The sequence below is a fragment of the Panthera leo genome, chromosome C2 (genome assembly GCF_018350215.1).
Source record: "Panthera leo isolate Ple1 chromosome C2, P.leo_Ple1_pat1.1, whole genome shotgun sequence".
Lineage (NCBI taxonomy): Eukaryota > Metazoa > Chordata > Mammalia > Carnivora > Felidae > Panthera > Panthera leo.
In genome coordinates, this window is record NC_056687.1 from 157,178,954 (window position 1) to 157,206,820 (window position 27,867).

General features: G+C 40.0%; 1 protein-coding gene across 7 annotated transcripts in view; it reads right to left on the reverse strand.

Moving 5' to 3' along the window:
* ANO10 (anoctamin 10) overlaps nucleotides 1–27,867 on the reverse strand; it is a 264,223-nt gene that overhangs the window by 176,895 nt on the left and 59,461 nt on the right. For all 7 annotated transcript variants that reach the window (XR_006193113.1, XM_042903443.1, XM_042903444.1 and 4 more), the window contains 2 exons: nucleotides 25,842–26,039; nucleotides 24,104–24,238 (listed from right to left, as the gene is read on the reverse strand). Coding sequence is in view for 6 of the 7 variants with exons in the window: in XM_042903443.1 (XP_042759377.1) it covers nucleotides 24,104–24,238; nucleotides 25,842–26,039 (333 nt within the window). In the remaining variant the exon portion in view is untranslated. The remainder of the gene's footprint in view (nucleotides 1–24,103; nucleotides 24,239–25,841; nucleotides 26,040–27,867) is intronic.

The window sequence follows — 27,867 nt, forward strand, 5'->3', positions numbered from 1 at the left end:
CACCAAAGTGAAGGTAAGACAATGTTCAGTTCCTTTCATTCTTGTTGATACTGAGTATCTGCGGGATCATTTTCACCCTTTCTAATCTGATAACAAGGGCTTATGTTTACAAACAGCAAATGTCAAAATCAAATAAAATCATACTTTCAGCAGCCAGTCATCTGGTATGATTTTATCCGCTCGCACACATAGTGGAAAGAGGCGAGTGAATTGAACCAAAGACGATATCCCCTGGTGATAATAAATGAAAGCAGGGCATCCTCTCATCCATGTACTTAGAGTGATTCACCGGGTGGGTGGGCGTTCGGGTCTTAAGAGGAAGTGTGCTCAGCAGGCAGGGGGAACTCTGAGGCAACGCCTTGTGCCATGTGTGGGGAGACAGAGTACTTCGCTCACAAGTTGCTGGTACAATGTCTAACAAAGAATATAGCTGGTGCCAAGTCGGAGTTTGCATAAAGAGAACATGCTCTGCTGTTTGCATCTACTGATAAGCTTGGAGTTCTCCGAGGTTTGCCAGCTCACCTCTCACAAGGGCTGTCTCCCTTATCTCCTATCTACCGCCTCACCAAAGACAAGTGACGGGCGTATTAGGCAACAGGTCCCTCAAAGAGGAGGGCAAAAGAATGTCTGCAGCATGGGGGGTGGGAACATGTTGTGTTTCATGTTGAAATACTACATATAACAAAGAGAGAGAGTATTCTCAAGACAGACGTCCTATCATAAAGTCTTCAGAGTAATTTAAAGGTATGGCTAATTTCTTAGAAATGAGCAAAGAGGGGCGCCCGGGTGGCTCAGTCGGTTGAGCGTCTGACTTCAGCCCAGGTCATGATCTCACAGTTCGTGAGTTCGAGCCCCGCGTCGGGCTCTGTGCTGACAGCTCGGAGCCTGGAGCCTGCTTCAGATTCTGTGTCTCCCTCTCTCTCTGCCCCATCCCCACTCATGCTCTGTCTCTCTCTGTCTTAAAAATAAATAAAACATCAACAAAAAATTAAAAAAAAAAAGAAATGAGCAAATAATGCTAAATAGGAGAGATGTGATGCCAAAAGTGGGAAAAGTCTGGGTCTGGAAGAAAAATTCTTAATAGATGATTGTTACTATTATATCTCAGACATAAGTTATCAAAAAAAGTCTTAAAAAGCTAGGGTTGTGATGAAATCCTTAATGACTAAGAAAGGTATACACTCAAAACATGCACAGACACATTAATAAGGGGGGAAAGGTACATGGTTTAATTTATATTAGCCACTGGTGCCATCAAACCCATTTCTTAATATTTTTATTCTGAAGTGTTTCAGAGGGTTTTTCTTCAGCTCACATGGAAGTCAGTGACCCACAACGGTTCTGATTCTTCTCTCTCATTTGAGGATGCACAGCTGTACCTTATTCTTTCTTCCAGCATTATGCTTTCCAATTGCTATATCAAGTTATTCAACTGTGAACTGACAACATGTAAACTATTTTACTAAGTTCTTTTTAAAAAACTGACTGCATTCCACTACAGATGACTCTCGAGGCAGGCATACAAACCAGCTACTTCTAAAAATAGGACCGTGAACTGAAGGACCCAGAGAGAATATACAGCCTCATGTCCTAAATTACCAGGCTTCTCTTCACCATCAATGCCAAAAGCATGGTTCCAATTTCAGCTTCTAAAAATAGAGGCTTTGCTTTTAATCCTTTAACTTTCTCTTGTCAGCTAAGAATGTAATTCAAATGACCCTTACCTTCAAAGGAAAATACGATGCTGTGCCGGCCCCTTTAAAGACAGAAACTACTGCTTCTGCGAGGATCAAGATGGCAGAGCGGAGGATCCTGAGCTCACCTCGTCCAGACGCTCCGAGGCTACAACTACACACACAACAACCCTCTGAGAATGACCGGAAGACTAGCAGAACAGATCCTCTAGAGCTACAGGGAGTCACATCAAGAAGCACAGCAGGGGCAGAGAAGTGGTGCGATCAGGACCCACACCCCAGCATGGCGACCCACAAGTGGGGGAGATATCACACGTAGGGGGGTCCTCCCTGAGGACCGAGGGGTTCCAGCCCTCCATGGGGCAAACTTGCACTGGGGACCAGCACTGGGAAGATGGGCCCCCCAAATGTCTGGCTTTGAAAATCAGCAGGGTTTAATCCCAAGAGAGCCAGAGGGCGATAAGAAACCAAGACTCCACTCTTCAAAGACCCATGCACCTACTCACTCCGAGACCCAGCGCAGAGGCAACAGTTTGAAAAGCATCTGGGCCATACGTGAAGGAGATTTACTGACTAACTTTAGGGCATGTGCCAGAGGTGCAGGAAACTGCAGGAATTTCCTCCATGAAGGGAAGCAGTGGCAGGTGCCTAGTACTGGTGAGAAACAGTTCTTTTATTTTTTTAAAGTTTATTGATTTATTTTTGAGAGAGACAGAAAGCATAAGCCCAGGAGGGGCAGAGAGAAAGGGAGACAGAAAATCCCAAGCAGGCTCTGCACTGTCAATGCAGAGCCCGATTCGGAGTGGGAACCCACCAACAGTGAGATCGTGACCCGAACCGAAATCAAGAATCAGATGCTTAACCCACTAAGCCATCCAGGCGCCCCAAGAAACAGTTCTGATTCTCCTCTACCTTGCTAGCACTGTTAGCCCCACCCTCATATTCCCCTGCAGACCTGACCCACTTAACCCTCCCCTCCCTGGCAGGCAGCCCCCAAAGTGGCTCCCACCTTATCACACTCACCAGGTCACCTCCACCTTCACTGTCATTCCCCAAAAGGGGCTCCCACCCACCACGGGCCCACAACAGTTGCAGCTCAGCCAGAACAGAAGGAAACACACAAAGGACACCACTGGAGCTCCGGATTCTGGTGACCAGCGGGAGAATGCACTTTTGGGCCCACAGTACACCTTCTACAGAAGGCCTCTCGCTCAAGAACAGACATGGCTGATCTACCTAATACACACAAACAAACATAGAGAGGCAAGATGGGAAGAGCGAGGAAATGACAAAACCTCAGAAAACTCCGTGAAAAAGAGATAAACCATCTACCCGATAAAGAGTTCAAAGTAATGGTCACGAAGATGCTCATTAAACTCAGGTGAAGAATGGATGAACACAGCAAGAACTTCAAGAGATTAAAAAAAAAAAAAAAAAAAAAAAAGATAAAAAGGGAACCAGAGACAAAGACTATAATAACTGAGTTGAAAAATACACTAGAGAGAATCAACAGCAGATTAGAAGATGCAGAAAACTGGATCAGTGATCTGGAAAACAGGGTAATGGAAATGACCCTAGCTGAATGGCAAAAAGAAAAAAGAATTTCAAAAACTGAAGACAGTTTAAGAGACCTTCAGGACCTTAAGAGATCAAGGGTAATAACAATTGCATTACAGAGGTCCCAGAAAGGAAAGAGAAAGAGAAAGGGGCAGAAATCTTATTTGAAGTAGTTACAACTGAAAACGTCCCTAACCTCAACAAGAAAATATATCCATGTCCAAAAAGGAAAGAGCCCCAAACAAGATGAACCCAAAGAGGTCCATACCAAGACACAAAATAATTAAAACGTCAAAAATTAAAGAGAAAATATGAAAAGCAACAGGAGATAAGCAACTAGTTACGTACATGGGAACACCCGAAATACGATCAGTTGATTTTTCACCAAATTTGGAGGTCAGGAGGGAGTGGCACAACATATTCAAAGCGCTGAAAGGAAAAAACCCACAAAGAGAAACACTCCCCAGCAAGGTTATCATTCAGGACTGAAGTAGATAGAGATAAAGAGTTTCCCAGACAAAAGAGTTCACCACTAAACCAGCTTTACAGGAAATGTTAAAGGGATTTAAGTAGAAAAGGCCCTAACTAGAAGAAAATTTTGAAAGAAAAAAATCTAACTGTAACAGCAAGCATATACCAGACGCGGTAGATTGACTGCTTACAAAGAGGGTATGATGATTAAAAGACACAAGTAGTAAAGTGAATGATATCTATGACAGTTAAGAGATACACAAGATAAAAAGACGCAAAATATGATGTCAAAAACATAAAACAGGGAGAGGTGAGAGTAAAAATGTAGCGCTTTTAGAAAGCGTTCAAACTTAAGCAACCATCAACTTAATACAGACTGCTATACACATAGGGTATTATATGTGAACCTCATAGTAATCACAAACAGAAACCTATAATAGATACACAAAAAATAAGGAATTCAAACACAACACTAAAGAAAGTCATCAAATCACAAGGGAAAGGAGGAAAAGAAGGAACACAGAAGAACAAAAAAACAACCAAAAACAATTAACAAAATGGCAATAAGTACAAATCAGTAATTTAAATACAAATGGGCTAAGTGTTCCAAGTGTTATTTTATTCAAAAGATAAAGGGTGACTGAACAGGTAAATAAACAAGCCCCATCTATATGCTGTCTAAAAGAGACTCACTTCAGACCTAAAGACACATACAGACTAAATGTGAAGTGATGAAAAAAGGTATTCCATGAAAATAAAAATGAAAAGAAAGCCAGGGTAGCAATATTTCTATTAGACAAAATAGACTGTAAATGAAAGGCTGTAATAGACAAAGAATTACATAATAATTGAAAAACTCAATCCAACAAGAGGATACAACAATTGTAAATATCAATGCACCCTACATGAAAGCACTGAAATATATAAAGTAAATATGAACAGATTAAAAGGTAAAAACTGACAATACAATAAGAATAGGGGACTTTAATGCCCCACTTATATCAACAAATAGATCATACAGGCAGAAAATCAATAAAAAACAAAACCACACACACACACACACACACACACACACACACAGATGGTTTAATGACACATTAAACCAGATGGACTTAGCAGATACATACAAAAATTTCCATCCAAAACCAGCAGAATACACATTCTTTTGACATTCACATGGAACATTTAACAAGATAAATCACATAGTAGAGCAAAAACAAGTTTCAATAAATTGAAGGTTGAAATCTTATGAAACATCTTTTCTGAACACAACGGTATAAAACCATAAATCAACTACAATGAGCAACCAATGAAATCAATGAGGAAATAAAAAAAATACCTTGAGACAAATAAAAATGGAAGCACTACATTCCAAAATCAATGAGACTCAGCAAAGGCAGTTGTAAGAGTGAAGTTTATAGCAGTAGAGGCTTACCTCAAGAAACCAAAAAAATCTCAAATAAACAATCTAACCTTACACCTAAATAAACTGGAAGAACAAAGCCCAAAGTTAATGGAAGGAAGGAAATAATAAAGATCAAAGTGGAAATAAATAAAATGAAGACTTATAAAACAATAGTAAAGATCAATGAAACTAGTAGCTGGTTCCTTAAAAAGATGAATAAAATTGATAAACCAGATTCATCAAAGAAGAAGGAGGAGGAGAAGGAAGAGGAGGAGAAGGAAGAGGAGGAGGAGGAGGGAGAAAGAAAGAAAGAAAGAAAGAAAGAAAAGAAGAAAAGAGTAACCATATAAATTACAAAGGATTTTAAGAAACTACTACCAAGAGTTACATAATAGAAGAAATTGATAAACTCCTGGAAACATCCAATCTTCACAGAAGACAAAAGGGAAGAAAGAGGAAATCTAAACAGACTGATTACTAGTAATGAAACTGAATCAGTAATCAAAAAACTTCCAACAAACAAAAGTCCAGAACCAGTTTCACAGGTAAATCCTACCAAACATTTAAGGAAAAGTTGGTATCAGGGCACCTGAGTGGCTCAGTCATTTAAACATCTGACTTTGGCTCAGGTCATGATCTCGTGGTTAATGAGTTCACCCGGCATCTGGCTCTGTGCTGATAGCTCAGAGCCTGAAGCCTACTTGGGGTTCTGTCTTCCTTGCTCTCTGCCCCTCCCCCACCCTCTTTCTGAAAAATAAATAGACACTAAAAAAAGCTAAAGAAAAGTTAGTATCAATCCGTCTCAAACTATTCCAAAAAGTTAAAGAGAAAGGAACATTTCCAAATTAATTCTATGAAACCAGAATTACCCTGATACCAAAACCAGACAAAGATACAACAAAAAAAGAAAATCACAAGCCAGTATCGCAGGCCAGTATCAGGCCAGGATGCAAAAGTCCTTAACAAAATGAAAAACAAATTCAATAATACATTAAAAGGATCACGCATCATAATCAAATGGAATTTATTTCAGGGATGCAAGGATGGTTCAATGTCCTCAAATCAATTCACACAAAATTCACACATTCACAAAATGAAGGATAAAAATCAAATGATTATCTCAATAGATGCAGAAGAAGTATTTGACAAAATTTTACATCCATTTACGGTAAAAACTCTCAACCAAATGTGTATAGTGAGAACATACCTCAATGTAATAAAAGCCACATATGACAAAAAAACACAGATAATATCACACTCAAGATTAGGAATAAGAAAAGGATGTCCACCCTTCACCACTTTTATTCAATATAGTACTGGAAGTTCTTGCTGCAATAATCAGAGAGCAAAAAGGAATAAAAGGCATTCAAATTGATAAGGAGGAAGTAAAACTGTCACTATTTGCAGATAACATATTATATATAGAAAAACCTAAAGAATCCACAAAAATTAGATTAAATGAATTCAGTAAAGATGAATAATGTATAATTAATATACAGAAATCTACATGTTTCTATATACTAATAGTAAAATATTATAGGAAGAAATTAAGAAAACAATTCCATTTAAAACTGCATCAGAAAGAATAAAATAAATAGGATTAATTTAACTAATGAGGTGAAAGACCTATACTCTTGAAAACTTTAAGTCATTGATGGAAGAAATTGGAGATAAAAATAAATGAAAAGACATACCGTGTTCATGGATTAGAAGAATTAATATTGTTAAAATGTTCGTATTAACCAAAGCAATCTACAAACTCAATGCAATTCCTATCAAAATACCAATGGCATTTTTCACAGAATTAGAATAAATAACTCTAAAATTTGTATGGAACAACAAAAGACCCTGAATAACCAAAGCCATCTTGAGAAAGAAGAATAAATCTGGAGGTATCATGTTTCCAGATTTCAAACTACACTACAAAGATACAGTAATCAGAACAGTATGGTAATGGCACACACAGAAAAAGGCATATAGATCTATGGAACAGAACAGAGAGCCAGAAATGAACCCATGTAGATATGCTCAATTAATCTTTGCCAAAGGAGGCAAGAATACACAAATGGGGAAAAGACAATCTCTTCAAAAAATGGTGCTGGGAAAACTACAGCTACATGCAAAAGAATGAAAAAAGATCAACTACTGACACCATATACAAAAAAAAACTCAAAATGGATTAAAAATTCAAATGTAAGACCTGAAACCATACAACGCCTTAAAAAACAACAACAACAACAACAACAAAAACAAACAAACAAAAAAACACAGGCAGTAGACTCCTGGACACTGGTCTCAGCACTATTTTTTTGGTTCTGTCTCCTCAGGCAAGAGCAACAAAAGCAAAAACAAACCATTGGGTCTACATCAAGCTAAAAACCTTTGCTATGCAAAGGAAACCATAAAGAAAACGAAAAGGCAACCTACTGAATGAAAGAAGATATTTGCAAATGATATATCTGATAATAGGTTAATATCCAAAATATATAAGGAACTCATACTACACAACAATAACAAAAAAACAAACAATCTGATTAAAACACCATCAGAGAGAGCTTTCCCCCTAAGGTCAGGAACAAGACAGGGATGTCCACTCTCACCACTGTTATTCAATCTTAGCCTCTGCAATCAGACAACACAAAGAAATAAAAGGCATCCAAATCGGCCAGGAGGAGGTCAAACTTTCACTCTTCGCAGATGACATGACACTGTATATGGAAAACCCTAAAGATTCCACCAAAAAAAACCTGCTGGAATTGATTCATGAATTCAGCAAAGTTGCAGGATATAAAATCAATGCACACAAATCGGTTGCATTCCTATACACCAACAATGAAGCAACAGAAAGAGAAATCAAGGAATCGATCCCATTTACAGTTGCACAAAAAAACATAAAATACCTAGGAATAAATCTAACCAAAAAGATGAAAAATCTATATGCTAAAAACTATAGAAAGCTTATGAAAGAAACTGAAGAAGACACAAAAAATATGGAGAAAGATTCCATGCTCCTGGATAGGAAGAACAAATATTGTTAAAATGTCAATACTACCCAAAGCAATCTACATATTCAATACAATCCCTATCAAAAATAATACCAGCTATTCTTCACAGAGCTAGAACAAATAATCCTAAAATTTGTATGGAACCAGAAAAGACCCCGAAGAGCCAAAGCAATCTTGAAAAAGAAAACCAAAGCAGGAGGCATCACAATCCCAGACTTCAAGCTATATTACAAAGCTGTAACCATCAAGACAGTATGATACTGGCACAAAAACAGACACTCAGATCAATGGAACAGAATAGAGAAGCCAGAAATGGACCCACAAACATATGGACAACTAATCTTTGACAAAGCAGGAAAGAATATCCAATGGAATAAAGACAGTCTCTTCAGCAAGTGGTGCTGGGAAAACCGGACAATGACATGCAGAAGAATGAACCTGGACCACTTTCTTACACCATCCACAAAAATAAACTCAATATGGATGAAAGACCTCAATGTAAGACAGGAAGCCATCAAAATCCTTGAGGAGAAAGCAGGTAAAAACCTCTTTTATCTTGCCTGCAGCAACCTGGTACTCAACACGTCTCCAGAGCCAAGGGAAACAAAAGCAAAAAGGAACTACTGGGACCTCATCAAAATAAAAAGCTTCTGCACAGTGAAGAAAACAATCAGCAAAACTAAAAGGCAACAGACAGAATGGGAGAAGATATTTCCAAATGACATATCAGATAAAGGACTAGTATCCAAAATCTACAAAGAAGTTATCAAACTCAACATCCAAAAAACAAATAATCCAGTGAAGAAATGGGCAAAAGACATCATAGACACTTCTCCAAAGAAGACATCCAGATGGCCAACCGACACATGAAAAAATACTCAACATCACTCATCATCTGGGAAATACAAATCAAAACCACAATGAGATACCGCCTCACACCTGTCAGAATGGCTAACATTAACAACTCAGGCAACAACAGATGTTGGAGAGGATGCACAGAAAGACGATCTCTTTTGCACTGTTGGTGGCAATGCAAGCTGGTAGAGCCACGCTGGAAAACAGTATGGAGGTTCCTCAAAAAACTAAAAATAGAACTACCCTACCACCCAGAAATTGCACTACTAGGCATTTATCCATGGGATATAGGTCTGCTGTTTAGAAGGGACACATGCACCCCCATGTTTATAGCAGCACTATCAGCAATAGCCAAAGTATGGAAAGAGCCCAAATGTCCATCAATGGATGAATGGATAAGGAAAATGTGGTATATCTACACAATGGAGTATTACTCAGCAATCAAAAAGAATGGAATCTTGCCAATTGCAACTACGTGGATGGAACTGGAGGGTATTATGCTAAGTGAAATTAGTCAGAGAAAGATAAAAATCATATGACTTCACTCATATGAAGACTTTAAGAGACAAAACAGATGAACATAAGGGAAGAGAAACAAAAATAATATAAAAACAGGGAGGGGGACAAAACAGAAGAGACTCATAAATATGGAGAACAAACTGAGGGTTACGGGAGGGGTTGTGGGAGGGGGATGGGCTAAATGGGTAAGAGGAACTAAGGAATCTACTCCTGAAATCATTGTTGCACCATATGCTAACTAATTAGGATGTAAATTTAAAAAAATAAAAAATGAAATTAAAAAAATAAAATAAATAATAAAAAAATAAAAATTAAAACATTAAAAAACATGGTCAGAGAACTGAACTTTTTTCCAAATAAGGTAGACAGATGGCCAACGGACACATGACAAAATGCTCAATACCACTAATCACCAGGGAAATGCAAATGAAAACCACAATGACGTATAGCTTCACGTGTGTCAGATTAGCTAGTATCAGAAAGACAAGAAATAACAAGTATCGGTGAGGAGGTAGTAAAAAAGGAACCCTACTGCACTGCTAATGGAAATGGAAATTGGTACAGCCACTATGGAAAACAGTATGGACGTTCCTCAAAAAATTGAAATAGCAATTTCATACAATCCAACAATTCCATTTCTGGGTAGTTACCTGATGAAAAGGAAAACACTAATTCAAAGATACCTGCACTTCTTTGTTCAATATAGCATTATTTGCAATGGTCAAAATGAGGAATAAACCCAAATGTCCATCGACAGATGAATGGATAAAGAAGACCTACTACATAAACATACCTACAAATGAATGTTACTCAGGCATGAAAATATAGTGAGGGGGAGGAGTTAAGGTGGCGGAGTACGAGAGGACCCAATGCCACCCTCATTCCTTGAAAACATCTAGATAAATATCAAATTGCATCTGAGGACTGAATACCCAGGAAATACATCTGAGGACTGAGAAAACAAACTGAGTAACTACAGGAAGGAAAGAGACCACATCCGAGAAGGTAGGAGATGCAGGGACCTGATCTGGGGGAGAAGAGAATCACAGGTGCCACAGGGCAAAGAGAGTCCAGATCAGGGAGAGAGGAGGGGGGAGAGAGAGAGAGAGAGAAAACAAAACGCAGGGCACTGAACAACAAAAACCCTGTCAAGGAAAACAAGAGGGGCTGATTATTCTAAGTTTTTGTGAGCAGTGGAGCTCAAAGTCTGAGGTTTCAGAAGTCTGTACCAAGGTGGAGCCTGGCAGGCCTAGAGGTCTCCTATGGAGGAGGGCAGAGGCCTGGGAGTGGACAGTGTGTTCTCCTGGGTTGCGCTGGGAGAGACAGTTCTTCTTGGAGTGCATTTGGGAGAGGTAGCATTGCCTCTCCGGGGACAAGAGAGCCGGGAGAGACACCTGCTGAGGGCAGCTAACCTGGATGCGGGCTCTTTACTGGCTTTAGCATAAACTTTAAGCCCCTGGACAGTTGAGCAACTGCCCTTCTGTGACAAACCAGCACCAGCCAAAGCATGGCAAGACCCTCCCCTAGAAGATCAGCACAGGTAGAATCCCTAAAATCTGAAATTGTGAAACCCAGTCAGCACACCTGAGATGGGAGCGCTGCATCACCGGGTGGGCAGATGGCTCGGAAACAGACCAGCTGAAGGCAGGGGTCTGAGGAAAGCCTGGGACAAACGAGAGGAGATCGTGTGCTCCCCTGTGAGGGCTTCCTGAACAGCAGTAAGTGCGAATTCCCCTCTCCAGGGGCAATAAAGCCGGCTGATGCCATTTTTATCCCTGCCCATCAGCACAGGCAGACTTCAGCGAAAATCACAGTCCTCACGTTGGAGGCTTGAGTCACTCACACCAAGCCCCACCCCCTGAACTCTGAAGGTGCCTCTGAACTAGGGCGAGAGTGCCTGAGAGTCTGAGCAGCAACAGGCCCCTCCACTACAAGACCACCACAAACCACCTCATGCACCAAATCTACTGACCATAAAGTGCTGCAAAACTTCAGCTCTCAGGGAAATGGCATCTGGCTTCTTTTAAGAAGTAGACCAAAACACACCTAATTAAAACTCACCACACAGTGGACAAGGTCCAAACACTCCCCACTGCAGAGAACTGACCTGAGGTAAAGAACAGCCAAAAAACAACAGTAGAGTACACACAGCATATGCCAGAAACACCTCCTGAAGTGCCAAACCCTGGGCAGCATATGACTTCTTTGATATATAGCCATTACTCTCTGGAGCAGGAAACATAACAGGCTTTCCTAAAACACAGAAAACAGAGACCTAGACAAAATGCCCAGATGGGGGAATTTGTCCCAAAAGAAAGAATTAGAAGAGGTCACAGCCAGGGATCTAATCAAATCAAATATAAGTAATAAACCTGAACCAGAATTTAAAACCACCACCGTAAGGATACCAGCTGGACTTGAGAAAAGCACAGAAGACACCAGGGAGTCCTTTACCGCAGAGGTAATGGACCTAAAACTAGTCAGGCCAAAATAAAAATGCTAGAACGAAGATGCAAAATAGCCTAAATGTAATGACAACAAAGATGGAAGAAGCAAAGGAAGGAATCAACGATATAGAAGATAAAATTATGGAAAATAATGAGGCTGAAAAGAAGAGGGGAAGAAAAACACTGGATCGTAAATATAGACTTAAGGAACTCAGCAACTCCTTAAAGCATAATAATATTCATATCATAGGAATCCCAGAAGAAAAAAAGAGGGGAAAGGGGGCAAAAGGTTTATTTGAGAAATTACAGCTGAAAACTTCCCTAATCTGGGAAAGGAAACAGACATCCAAATCCAGCAGGCACAGAGAACTCCCATCAAAATCATAAAAGTAGGTCAACACCAAGACACGTTGTAGTAAAATTTACACAATACAGAGATAAGGAAAGAATCATGAAAGTAGAAAGGGAAAAGCAATCTGTAACTTACAAGGAAAGACAAATCAGCATAGCAGTAGATATCTCCATAGAAACCTAGCAGGCCAGAAGGGAGTGGCATGACATATTCAATGTGCTAGATGGGAAAAATATGCAGCCAAGAATACTTTATCCAGCAAGGCTGCCATTCAGAATAGAAAAAGATATAAAGGTTCCCACACAAACAGAAACTAAAGGAGACCATGACCACTAATCTAGCCCTGCAAGAAATATTAAAGGGGACTTTTTGAGTGGGAAAGAAAGACCAAAAGCAACAAAGACTAGGAAGGAAAGAGAAAAACTCCAGAAACACCAACTTTATAGGTAATACAATGACACTAAATTTATATATGTAAATATATGTGTGTGTGTGTATACATATATAAGTAATATTATATATTATATATGTATAATGAATATTACATATTCACCCTGAATATATAATTATATATATTATATACATAATCACCCTGAATATAAATGGACTACACGCTCTCATCAAAAGAAAGAGAGTATTAGAATGGATAAAAAAAAAAACAAGACCCCTCAATATATTGCCTACAAGAAACTCATTTTAGATCTAAAGATACCTGCAGACTCAAGGTGAGAGGATGGAGAACGATTTATAATCCTAACGGACGTCAAAAGAAAGATGGAGCAGCCACACTTATATCCGACAAACTAGATTTTAAACCAAAGACTGTAACAAGTGACAGAGAAGGGCACTGTATCATAACAAAGGGGTCTACCCAACAAGAATATCTAATAATTATAAATATTTATGCCACCAACGTGGAAACACCCAAATATATAAATCAATCAATAGCAAACATAAAGAAACTCACTGATAACAATACAAAAATAATAGGGGACTTTAACATCCCACTTACAGCAATGGAAAGGTCACCTGAGGAGGAAATCAACAAGGAAACAATGGCTTTGAATGACACACTGACCAGATGGACTTAATAGATATATTCAGAACACTTCATCCTAAAGCAGTGAACTACATGTTCTTTTCAAGTGTACATGGAACACTCACCAGAATAGGTCAGATACTGGGTCACAAATCAGCCCTCAACAAGTATAAAAAAGACTGAGATCATAGTATCATGCATAACTTCAGACCCCAAAGTTATGAAACTTGAATTCAAAGGTAAGAAGAAATTTGGAGACAGCGCAAATACATGGAGGTTAAAGAAAATCCTAGTAAAGAATGAATGGGTTAACCAGAAAATTAAAGAAGAAATTTAAAAATGCATGGAAGCAAATGCAAGTGAAAACACAACAGTCCAAAACCTTTAGGATGCAGCAAAGGCGGTCCTAAGAGGGAAGTATATTGCAATACGGGTCTACTTCAAGACACATCTCAAATAAAAAACCTAAAGCACACCTAAAGGAGGTAGAAAAGGAACAACAATTAAAGGGCAAAGCCAGCAGAAGAAGGGAAATAATAAAGATTAGAGCAGGAATAAACAATATGGAAACCAAACAAACAAAAAAAAAACCCCAGGAGACCAGAGCAACAAAACTAAGAGCTAGTTCTTGGAAAGTATCAATAAAATGGATAAACCCCCAGCCAGACTTATCAAAGATAAAAGAGAAAGGGCCAAAACAAATAAAATCACAAATGAAAGAGGAGAGATCACAACCAGCATCAGAAAAATACAAACAATTATAAGAGAATATTATTAAAAATTATACGCCAACAAACTGGGCAATCTGGAAGAAATTGACAAATTCCTAGAAACACACAAACTACCAAAACTGAAACAGGAAGAAATAGAAAATCTGAACAGACCCATAACCAGCAATTAAATCACTCATCAAAAATCTCCCAACAGATGAAAATCCAGAGCCAGATGGCTTCCCAGGGGAATTCTACCAGACATTTAAAGAAGAGTTAATACCTATTCTTATCAAACTGTTCCAAAAAATAGAAATGGAAGGAAAACTTCCAAATTCATTCTACGAGGCCAGCATCACCTTGATTCCAAAATCTGACAAAGACCCCAGCAAATTATAGGCCAATATCCTGAATGAACCTGGATGCAAAAATTCTCAACAAAATAGGAGCAAATCAAATCCAACAGTACATTAAAAGAATCATACTCCATGATCAAGTTGGATTTATTCTTAGGGTGCAAGGGCGATTCAATATTCACAAACCAATGTGATACACCACGTTTATAAAAGAAAGGATAAGGACCATATGATCCTCTCAATAGATGCAGAAAAAGCATTTGACAAAGTACAGCATCCATTCTTGATAAAAACCCTCAACAAACTAGGGATAGAATGAATATACCTCAAAATTATAATAGCCATATAAGAAAGACCCACAGCTAATATCCTCAATGGGGAAAAATTGAGAGCTTTTCCTCTGAGGTCAGGAACAAGACAGGGATGTACACTCTCACCACTGTTATTAAACTTAGCACTAGAGGCCCTAGCCTCAGCAATCGGATGATAAAAAGAAATAAAAAGCATCAAAACAGGCAAGGAAGAAGTCAGACATCCACCATTCACAGATGCCATGATACTCTACGTAGAAAACCTGAAAGGGACACCTGGGTGGCTTACCCGGTTAACGAGCTAACTCTTGCTGTGGGCTCAGGTCATGATCGCACGGTTCATGAGTTTGAGCCCCACACTGGGCTCTGTGAAAACAGCATGGAGCCTATTTGGGATTCTCTCTCTGCCCCTCACCCCACTTTCATACATTTTCTCTCTTTAAATAAATAAATAAACATTAAAAAAAAAGAAACCCTGAAAGACTCCACCACCAAAAAATTGCTAGAACTGATACATGAATTCAGCAAAGTTGCAGGATACAAAATCAATGTACAGAAATTTGTTGCATTTCTATACATCAACAATGAAGCGGCAGAAAGAGAAATCAAGGATTCGATCCAATTTACATCTGTACCAAAACCATAAGATGCCTAGGAATAAACCTAACCAAAGAGGTAAAAGATCTGTACTCTGAAAACTATAAAACACATATGAAAGAAACTGAACAGGACACAAAGAAATAAAAAAAATCACATGCTCATGGGTTGGAAGAACAAACATCGTTAAAATGTCTTTACTACTGAGAGCAATCTACACACTCAATCTACAATCCCTATAAAAATAACACCAGCATTTTTTACAGAACTAGAACAAACAATCCTAAAATATGTATGGAACCACAAAATATCTCTAACAAAGAAATCCTGAAAAATAAAAGGAAAATGGGAGGTATCACAATTCCAGACTTCAAGCTGTATTATATATTACAAAGCTGTAATCATCAACACAGTATGGTACTGGCACAAAAACAGACACTCAGATCAGTGGAACAGAACAGAGAACCTAAAAATGGGTCCACAAACATAGGGCCAACTAACCTTCGACAAAGCAGGAAAGAATATCAGGTGGAAAAAAGACTGTCTCTTCAGCAAGTGGTGCTGGGAAAACTGGACAGCGACATGCAGAAGAATGAACCTGGACCATACACAAAAATAAACTCAAAATGGATGAAAGCCCTAAATGTGAGACAGGAAGCCATCAAAATCCTCGAGGAGAAAGCAGGCAACAACTTCTTGGACACTGGCTGTAGCAACTTCTTACTAGACACGTCACTGGAGGCAAGGGAAACAAAAGCAAAAATGAACTACTGGGACCTCATCAAAATAAAAGTTTCTGTACAGCAAAGGAAACAATTAACAAAACTAAAAGACAACCTATGGAATGGGAGAAGATATTTCCAAATAACATACTGGATAAAGGGTTAGTATCCAAAATCTATAAGAACTTATCAAACTCAACCCCCCCCCCCCAAAAAAAAAAACCAAAAAATTCAGTTAAGAAGTGGGCAGAAGACATGAATACACATTTTTCCAAAGAAGACATCCAGATGGCCAACAGGAACACGAAAAGATGCTCAGAGTGCTTGGGTGGCTTAGTCGGTTAAGCATCCAACTCTTGATTTCAGCTCAGATCATGATCTCAAAGTTAGTGAGATCATGCCCTGCTCACGGACAGGGCCTGCTTGGAATTCTCTCTCTCCCTCTCCCTCTCTCTCAAAATAAAATAAATATTTTAAAAAATGATGCTCAGGAGCCAACATGGCGGAGAAGTAGGGGGAATCCATACTTCCCGTGTCTCTCAAACAAAGAAGCGTAGAAGCCAAAGGACTGAACACCAGAGCCCGGGCAGAAAAGACTGAATCTACTGGGAAGAAAATGGGAAAGCCGGAAAAAAGATAGGTGGGCGACTGCCAACTGGGGGAGATTTAAAAAAAGGCCTTTGGGCACGGAGGGGAGGGACCCCTTCTGCAGAGAGACAAAGAGAAGAGAAAGGGCGGCTGGGGAAGTGTCGAACCGGATCTGGACAGGAGAAAGACCCCGGACCCTGCGGCTGAGACTGACAGGGATCGAACCCTAACTGCGGGGCTATCTCCAGCCTGGGGCCAGCTCCCCGCGCACCTAGGGAAGAGGGGAGCCAGGCCTGGGTGCGGTGGCACGTTAGGGGCTCGGTCCGCACTTGGAGGAGGTGGTTCCCTCCCTGGAGGGCTGCGTGGCAGTGCGGAACCTGCCTGCAACCACCACCCCGGGGCTCGAGGCAAGGGCCGTGGCTGAGTCTGCAGTAGGAGAAGGCCGTCCTCCCCGAAGTGCAGCGGCACAGACCAAGCCACCGGCACCACACGTCGCCACCCTGAGCGGCGCTTCCCCAGCGCCAGAGCGCAGGGAGCAGGATCTGAATCCTAGCCAAGCGCAGGGTCAGGGGAGCCGGCGGACAGAGAAGGACCGCCCCGTCTGCGCTCGGGGCACAGTGAGGACGACTCAAACGGAGTCCTCCGGTCCGCTGGGTGGAGAAGAGACTGGGGGATCACCATTCGCCCCTCAACCCCACCAAGGCGGGGCCTCAGGGCCCCCCCCCCCCGCCCCCACGCAGTAGTGGGGGTGGTTCCAGATTACGCCAAACCACGCCCCTTTGCACCGCGTACCTGCGTATCCACCGGAGGGGCCCTAGACCCTGCAGACAGCTATTCCCGACAAGGTCTGCAGCATTGCCTGGATTAACTCTAGGTCAATTCTGCATGTAAAGACATATCCTCCCCCTCCCCCCCTTTCTCCTCCTTATCTCTTCCGTCCCTTAGGCTGGCTACTCTGCTCATTGGTCTCTCTGAACAGGCATGTTTAATCCATTGTCTCGATACACGTTCTCCACCTCCTTCTTTATGCTCCTTTCTCTCTCTTGGAATAATTAAGCCACATAGTTTCTCTGTCTGGGTAACTTAATCTTCGTTAGGTTTTCCCTGCCCCCTTCTGTATTTTCCTTTCTCTCTCTCTGGATTAAGCCTTTTAGTCTCTCTGCATAATCAAGGTGTGTTTTTTCTCTCTTTGTGTGTGCTCTTCCATCAGGACCGTCTCCCCCCTCTTCTTTAGTCTTTACTTTTTTGTTTTTGTTTATTTGTGTTATTTGTTTGTTTGCGTGTTTCTCTCTCCTGTTTGTCTGTTTTCCTTTCCAGGGCTACTCCACGGAACAAATCAAAGCACACCTGCTGGACGGTCCAAAATATCACTACAAATAGGGTAATAAAAGAACCAAAGTCACAACAACAGAGAGCAAGTAACAATCTCCAGAAAAACACCTCCAGAAGGGCCAGGCCCTGGACACGGTATGACCCTCCTTTAATATAGCAGTGCTCGCCAATGCAAAGCACACAACAAGCTTTTAAAATGCACAAGGGACAGAAAATCAGCCGAAATGACGAAACGGAAGAATTCTCCTCAAAAGAAATTCCAGGAATTAGCAACAGCTAGCGAATTGATCAAAACCGATTCAAGCAATGTAACGGAACAAGAATTTAGAATAATAATGATAAAATTAATTGCTGGGCTTGAAAAAGGCATAGAGGACAGCAGAGAATCTGTTGCTACAGAGATCATGGGTCTAAAAAAATAGGATGAATTTAAAAATGCTACAAATGAGGTGCAAAATAAAAAGGAGGCGGCCACAGTGCAGATTGAAGAGGCAGAGGAGAGAATAGGTGAGTTAAAAGATAAAATTATGGAAAAAGAGGAAGCTGAAAAAAAGGATAGAAAAATCCAGGAGTACGAGGGGAGAATTAGAGAACTAAGTGACACAATCAAACAGAGCAATATCCACATCATAGGAATTCCAGAAGAAGGAGAAGGAGGAGGAGGAGGAGGAGGAGGAGGAGGAGGAAGAGGAAAAGGAGGAGAAGGAGAAAAAGAAGAGGAAGAGGAGGAGGAGAAGAAGGAGAGAAGAAGAAGAAGAAGAAGAAGAAGAAGAAGAAGAAGAAGAAGAAGAGGAGGAGGAGGAGGAGGAGGAGGAGGAGGAGGAGGAAGACAACGACAGAGAAAGGGGCTGAAGGTGTACTTGAACAATTCATAGCTAAGAACTTCCCTGATCTGGGGAAGGAAACAGGCACTGAAATCCAAGAGGCACAGAGAACTCCCTTCAGACGTAACTTGAATCAATCTTCTGCACAACATATAGTGAAATAGGCAAAATACAAGGATAAAGAGAGAATTATGAAAGCAGCTAGGGATAAACAGGCCTTATCATTCAAAGGTAGATACATAAGGGTAGTAGCAAACCCATCTACTGAAACTTGGCCAGAAAGGAATGACAGGAAATCTTCAATGTGATGAACAGAAAAAATATGCAGCCAAGAATCTTTTACCCAGCAAGTCTGTCATTCAGTATAGAAAAAGAGAGATAAAGGTTTTCCCAAACAAAAACTGAAGGAATTCATCACCACTAAACCAGCCCTACAAGAGATCCTAAGGGGGAATCTGCAAGTGAAATGCTGCAAGGACCACAAAGTACCAGAGACATCACTACAAGCATGAAACCTACGGATACCACAATGACTCTAAACTCGTATCTTTCCATAATAACACTGAATGTAAATGGACTAAATGCTCCAACCAGAAGACACAGGGTATCAGAATGGATTAAAAAAAAAAAACAAGACCCATCTATTTGCTGTCTACAAGAGACTCTTTTAGACCTGAGGACACCTTCAGATTGAAAGTGAGGGGATGGAGAACTATCTATCATACTACCGGAAGTCAAAAGAAAGCTGGAGTAGCCATACTTATATCAGACAAACTAGACTTTAAATTAAAGGCTGTAACAAGAGAGGAAGAAGGGCATTATATAGTAATTACAGGGCCTATCCATCAGGAAGAGCTAACAAGGTAACAGAAGAGAAACAAGGGCCCTGAATGATATATTGGATCAGGCAGACCTGACAGATATATTTAGAACTCTGCATCCCTAAGCAACAGAATATACTTTCTTCTCGAGTGCACATGCAACATTCTCCAAGATAGATCACATACTGGGTCACAAAACAGCCCTTCAAGAGTGTAAAAGAATTGAGATCATACCATGCACACTTTCAGACCACAATGCTATGAAGCTTGAAATCAACCACAGGAAAAAGTCTGGAAAACCTCCAAAAGCATGGAGGTTAAAGAACACCCTACTAAAGAATGAATGGATCAACCAGACAATTAGAGAAGAAATTAAAAAATATATGGAAACAAATGAAAATCAAAATACAACAATCCAAATGCTTTGGGATGCAGTGAAGGCAGTCCTGAGAGGAAAATACATTGCAATCCAGGCCTATCTCAAGAAACAAGAAAAATCCCAAATACAAAATCTAACAGCACACCTAAACGAAATAGAAGCAGAACAGCAAAGACACCCTAAACCCAGCAGAAGAAGAGAAATAATAAAGATCAGAGCAGAAACAAACAATATAGAATCTAAAAAAACAGTAGAGCAGACCAATGAAACCAAGAGTTGGTTTTTTGAAAAAATAAACAAAATTGATAAACCTCTAGCCAGGCTTCTCAAAAGCAAAAGGGAGATGACCCAAATAGATAAAATCATGAATGAAAATGGAATTATTACAACCAGTCCCTCAGAAATATAAGCAGTTATCAGAGAATACTAAGAAAAATTATATGCCAACAAACTGGACAACCTGGAAGAAATGGACAAATTCCTAAGCACCCACACACTTCCAAAACTCAAACAGAAGAAATAGAAAACTTGAATAGACCCATAACCAGTGAAGAAATTGAATCAGTTACCAAAAATCTCCCAACAAATAAGAGTCCAGGACCAGATGGCTTCCCTGGGGAATTCTACCAGACATTTAAAGCAGAGATAATACCTATGTTTCTCAAGCTGTTCCGAAAAATAGAAAGAGAAGGAAAACTTCCAGACTCATTCTATGAAACCAGCATTACTTTGATTCCGAAACCAGACAGAGACCCAGCAAAAAAAAAAAAAAAAAAGAGAGAACTACAGGCCAATATCCCTGATGAATATGGATGCAAAAATTCTCAACAAGATACTAGCAAATCGAATTCAACAGCATATAAAAAGAATTATTCACCACGATCAAGTGGGATTCATTCCTGGGCAGCAGGGCTGGTTCAGTATTTGCAAATCAATCAACGTGATACATCACATTAATAAAAGAAAAGATAACCATATGATCCTGTTAATCGATGCAGAAAAAACATTTGACAAAATTCAGCATCCTTTCTTAATAAAAAACCCTTGAGAAAGTTGGGATAGAAGGAACATACTTAAACATCATAAAAGCCATTTATGAAAAGCCCACAGCTAATATCATTCTCAATGGGGAAAAACTGAGAGCTTTCCCCCTGAGATCAGGAACACAACAGGGATGTCCACTCTCACCGCTGTTGTTTAACATAGCATTGGAAGTTCTAGCATCAGCAATCAGACAACAAAAGGAAATCAAAGGCATCAAAATTAGCAAAGATGAAGTCAGGCTTTCACTTTTTGCAGATGACATGATACTCTACATGGAAAACCCGATAGACTCCACCAAAAGTCTGCTAGAACTCATACATGAATTCAGCAAAGTTGCAGGATACAAAATCAATGTACAGAAATCAGTTGCATTCTTATACACTAATAATGAAGCAACAGAAAGACAAAGAAACTGATCCCATTCACAATTGCACCAAGAACCATAAAATACCTAGGAATAAACCTAACCAAAGATGTAAAAGATCTGTATGCTGAAAACTATAGAAAGCTTGTGAAGGAAATTGAAGAAGATACAAAGAAAAGGAAAAACATTCCGTGCTCATGGATTGGAAGAATAAATATGGTCAAAATGTCAATACTACCCAAAGCTATCTACACATTCAATGCAATCCCAATCAAAATTGCACCAGCATTCTTCTCGAAGCTAGAACAAGCAATCCTAAAATTTGTATGGAACCACCAAAGACCCCAAATAGCCAAAGTAATGTTAGAAAACCAAAGTGGGAGGCATCACAATCCCAGACTTTAGCCTCTACTACAAAGCTGTAATCAGCAAGACAGCATGGTATTGGCACAAAAAGAGACACATAGACCAATGGAATAGAATAGAAACCCCAGAACTAGACCCACAAACTATGGGCCAACTCATGGTTGGTATGGTATGGCCAACTCATCTTTGACAAAGCAGGAAAGAACATCCAATGGAAAAAAGACAGTCTCTTTAACAAATGGTGCTGGGAGAACTGGACAGCAACATGCAGAAGGTTGAAACTAGACCACTTTCTTACCCTATTCACAAAAATAAACTCAAAATGGATGAAGGACCTGAATGTGAGACAGGAAACCATCAAAACCCTAGAGGAGAAAGCAGGAAAAAACCTCTCTGACCTCGGCCACAGCAATTTCTTACTTGACGTGTCTACAGAGGCAAGGGAAGCAAAAAGCAAAAATGAACTATTGGGACCTCCTCAAGATAAAAAGCTTCTGTACAGCGAAGGAAACATTCAACAAAACCAAAAGGCAACAGATGGAATGGGAGAAGATATTTGCAAATGGCATATCGGATAAAGGCTTAGTATCCAAAATCTATACAGAATTTATCAAACTCGACACCCAAAAAACATATAATCCAGTGAAGAAACGGGCAGAAGACATGAATAGACACTTCTCTAAAGAAGACACCCAGATGGCCAACAGGCACATGAAAAGATGCTCAATGTCACTCCTCATCAGGGAAATACAAATGAAAACTACACTGAGATACCACCTCACGCCGGTCGGAGTGGCTAAAATGAACAAATCAGGAGACTATAGATGCTGGAGAGGAAGGATGTGGAGAGACTGGAACCCTTAGGTACTGTTGATGGGAATGTAAAATGGCACAACTGCTATAGAAAACAGTATAGAGGTACTTCAAAAAATTAAAAATAGCAATACCATGTGACCCAGAAATTCCACTTCTGGGTATATACCCAAAATAATTGAAAGCAGGACCCTGAAGGGATATTTGCACACCCATGTTCATAAAAGGACTATTCTAAATAGAAAAAAGGTGGAGACAACCCAAGGGTCCACTGACGGATGAGTAAACAAGCAAAACGTGGCATACACGTGTACACACACACACACACACACGCACACACACACACAGGAATACTATTCAGTCTTTAAAAAGAAGGAAATTCCAACATATGCTACAACATAGACGAACCTAGCCGACAATGCTAAGTGAAACAAACCAGTCACAGAGAGAGAAATACTGTATGATTCCACTTATTTGAGTAGTCACAACCATAAAGACAGAAAGAATGGTGGTTGCTTGGGCAGGGGGCCAGGGGAGAAGGCAGAGTGATTGTGTAATGGACACAGAGTTTCAGTTTTACAAGATGGAAGGAGCTATGGAGACGCATGGTGAGGACAATGTACAATATTCTAAATATAGTTAATACCAGTGAAAATCTTTAGATTTTTTATCTTCGATCTTTAAATTTTATGTTATGTGCACTTTACCACAATAAGAGAAAGAGAGTTAAGAGACACAACCACCATACAAAATGGGTGATCTATGACTGGACCTTGGTTTGAACAAACCAACTCTAATATATATTTGATGACAACAGGGAAAATTTGAACGTGGACTGCTTCCCAGGCATCTGTCCTGCTGGGTGAAGCCTGGAAGGTAGTATTAAACCGACTACACAACACAGTAGCTTATATGTTTAAAGTATATTTGGGCAGCAAAAATGCTCTGAGGCCTTGCCACCCTGGGGGGTGGGGGGAGGAGGCAGACTTGGAATTACACACTGTAGTGAGCACTTTATCTGCAAACTAGTATTCTCTTTCAGACGGGATGACAGAAAATCACAAAACTGCAAGCTGCTGATGTGCATTCAGGTATCATGTCACTCTGTGACTCTTCCTAAGCCTTGTTCCCATGTGCTCACCCACTGAAAGGGGAGGAGATGGAAAAAGGGCTCCAGGAAAAGACAATGGCTCCCATTTTCACTCCTCATCTGGGCATAATGTAAACTTTGCTAATCCGTATTGAGTAATACGCATGATGTGTTCACACCCAATTTTAAGCAAACCAAATGCTGTGAGGTCTTGGTAAATCAGAAGCAGGGAACCACACGGAACAAACGTATTGATCTAAAGGTGCAATATGACGAAGCTCTAATGGCAAAAGGCATGTTCATGAGAATATGTTATTACACAGCTCTGTATGTTTGTCAGTAAGAGAAAGACACAAAGCTTCTGTAACTTGTTATTCATCCGCTAAGCAAAAACAAGTGCATCAGAACACGTGTCCGTGAAGTGGCTGACAGCATGACTTACATAGCGACTTTCCTGGATACAGCTTTGCCTGGGGGTAACCAGGGATCATCTTTTCATCTCTGGCTCTAAGATTTTCGAGTTCATGTTTGATAATGAATTGACATTCTGCCATTGTGAGGAAGTCATCATTGTCATCTAAATGAGGACAAAAAATTTCCAGTTATTTTCTCATGACGGCCAAAATAAAATTAGTAAGATTCAAATAACCTGGGGTTATAGAAATGAGGACATAAACAATAAATAAATAACAACAAGGAATAAGCAAAGTATAAAACTCCTAAATTAAATAGAACATAAAGCGCCTTTTTATAAGAGTAAATTACCGTTTGCCTTCACATAATACAATCCTTCGATCACTGTACGATGGCTCCCCCTTATCCAGGGTTTTGCTTTTTGCAGTTCGTTACCTGCATCAGTCATGGTCCAGAGGTGATGACCCGCCTTCTGCCCTATTGTCAGAAGGTCAGTGGTAGCCTGATACCACGTAGCAATGCCTAGTTCATTCACCTCACGTCGTCTCAGCAGGCAGGAGCTGAATCATCTCACATCATCACAAGACCAGTGCACACAGTAATATAAGATACTTCGAGAGAGACCACATTTGCGCCATTTTTCTTACAGCAGATTATTACCATTGTTCTATTTTAGTATTGTTGTTGTTGATCTCTTACTGTATCTGGTTCATAAATTAAGCTTTACCATAGGTATGCACATATAGGAAAAAACACAGCCCATACAGGGCCCAGTACTGTCTGCTATCTCAGGTATCCACTGGGAGTCTCGGAATGTATCGCCCACAGCTAAGGGGAGCGAGGGACTACGGTCCTGGTTCTTATATAACAGGGTACAAATATCCAAATGGCAGACACCTGCTTGATCTCATTTAAGGCCAATGAGCAGAATTCTAACACTATCCTAACTAGGGATGGAACTGAAGTTTGCCTACATGACAAATTCTCCTCCTTCAAACTCTTCAGCCCAGGTTGTTCCCTTCTGGAGTTGAATATTCCTCCCATAAAATTGGGGGAAGACAGTCTGATAAGAAAACAGTGCTGTTTTTTGACAAGCAAATCCTCTTAAATGAGGTGATTTTTTTACCATTATCATTTATGCTAATAAAGCATAAAGATATAAAAATCCAGAGTGACTTTGAAGAAGCCTAATCACATCTTCTAACTCCAAAGCCCTGGAAGGGACCAGTTTATTCTGAAGCCAAACTCCCACTCTGACCTCATAGCCACCTTGGCTTTCTCAGTTCTTTCCAGAAACCACTCTCTTCTGGAACGGGCTATGAGGCCGGAACAGAACCAGGTACTCTACCAGGAAATGGCAATTCTAGAATACTGAACTGCTGCGTTTCTCATTATAACATTTTTCTGTATCAAGCTAGTGAACATACACCATTCTAAGAATTAGAACAGAATAATAGTAATAAGTTACATTTGTCACCCTAATTTATGTTCATCTATTCCAGGGATCACAAAGTAAGGTCCATGGGCCATATTTTATAAGCAAATTTTAGTGGAACACAGCTGCACCCATTCATTTCTTACAGTCTAGGGCTGCTTTTGCTTTACAAGGATAGTGTTGAGTAACTGCGAGAGGACGTATGGCCCACACGGCCTAAAATATTTACTATTTGGCCTTTTACTGAAAATGTGTGTTGACGCCTGATCTACTGATCAAAACCTTATTTGTGAGATAAAATGATTCTGACAGAAACAATCTTGGGACTCACCATCGAAATCTTTGAAGTTATATCGGGTTCCATACGTGAAGGCTCTCATAGTGTTATCATTACACTCTTTTACCAGACCCATTGCTTCCGCACCCAGTAACAATGTAATCTTGGAGGCACCGACAAGATATAAGTTCTGATTTTCTAGTGTTTCTTTCTCATATTTATTTAACAATGGTCTAAACAGCAGCTGGGCACCTTCAAAAACAAAAGATAAGCACAATCTCAGGAAAGTTTCAAGGACGAAAACATTCTAGGTAAGTATTGTTTCTAGTTTGATATAAGCAAAATGTATTAACAATTCAAATACATCTCCCAAATAGATAAGAACTACACATAAGTCAAGTTCCTCCAGAAAATGCCTTCTAGCTTCCCATGTTTCTGCTACGAAGTGTGATCCTTATATACGTGGTATTATTATGTACGTGACCTTTTCTCTTTTTCTCCTGAAGTCTGTAGTATCTTCTCCATTCCCAGGGTTCCAGAACTTCCCAATGACAGGCCTCTTCATTTCCAGTGCTGGGCACGAGGTGGGCCCTTTCCAGCTGAAAAAGCATGGCATCCACCTTGAGTTTTCCTCAGATGATTTCTTCTCCTTTTCTTCCATTCCCTTTCTAGAACTCCTTTTATTCAGATGTGTACCTCTTGGACGAGTCCTCTAACTTCCTTATTTTTTCTCTGTCAAATTTTCCAATTCTGTAACTTTTTGCTCTACCTTCTGGTAGGCTTTATCAAAATTACTTTCTAACCCTTTGAGTTTTTAAACTTTGCTTTCATATTTCCACTCTCTAAGAGCTTTTTTCCTAAATGAATATTTTACAGCATCCAACTCTTGATTTATAGAATGTTCTACCTTCTCATAACTGAGAGTTGAGTTTTTAATTTCCTCTTGGTTTTCTTCTTCTGCAGAGTTTGCTGTTTTTGTCTGCTTGTTTTAGCTTAGCTTTCTCTTTCATGTTAGGGATTTTCCTCGGATGTTTGGTGATCTTTTATTGTATGCACATGTTTAAGAAAGGTGTCCCGACAGGGTACAGTGAACCTCTGAAGGTTTAGATGGAGTTCATTAAAGATGGCCTTCCATGCACAATCATCTGGCCAGGTCATTTTCCATGGGCAACTCTCTGATTTCTGCACCTTGGGTTATTTTGCCTTTGGTTGTTTTGTCTTTGACTCTGACTCTGGTCAGAGTCCCCAGGAAAGAGTATTCAATCTGCTTCCTAGATGATTGATTCTAGCTAATATTTTGGATACTAAATTAGGTATGAGATTCGTGGGGTGGAGGACAGGGGTAATAATACTCAGTTATTATCCTATTTTCAGTACAGAATCTCTGTTTTCAACTGTGCATAAATCCCCCATTACAAAATCCAAGCATCTGACCCTCTGCAGAGAATAATTCACACTCTTCTGCTCCGATGGTAGAATACAGAAGGGATCAGGGGAGCTAACTATTTCTTAAATGGATCTTGGTCGATTCTTTTTCCTTTTTCTTGGTAGCACTTATTTCTGCCTCCACAGGTCTCTACAGTCACTAATACCTAAGTCTTTAGAAGTCTTCAGTCTGCAGTATAAACCAAACTGTACCTCAACTTGTACCCCTGCCAGCTTCAGCTTTGGCTTTTTCAAATCTGAGAAGTTATTCACCACTCATCCACCTGTTTTCAAGCTTCCAAAATGGTGCTGCTGTTATATTCTTTCCTTTCTTCTTTGTCAACCTGGACTTATTATCTTTTTTAAAAGATCCTTTTATTGTCATTTCAATAGGAGTTTAGAAGAGAGTAAAAGTAAACATGAGTGTTAAACCTACTACCCTTACCTGAAAGATGAGGATGCTTTTTTGGAATGTTCTTTTTTGCTTTCCCAACAGTAGAAAGATGCCCGCTGCTTCCCCATTCTTGTGTGTCTTTGTGTGTCTGTTCCACACAAGGAACAGAGAAGACTGGGAATACACAAAAGTCCTCACTCTTAGGCACAACAAAAGCTCTTCCATCACAGGAATTTTAAAGAAGGGACCCAGGGGCGCCTG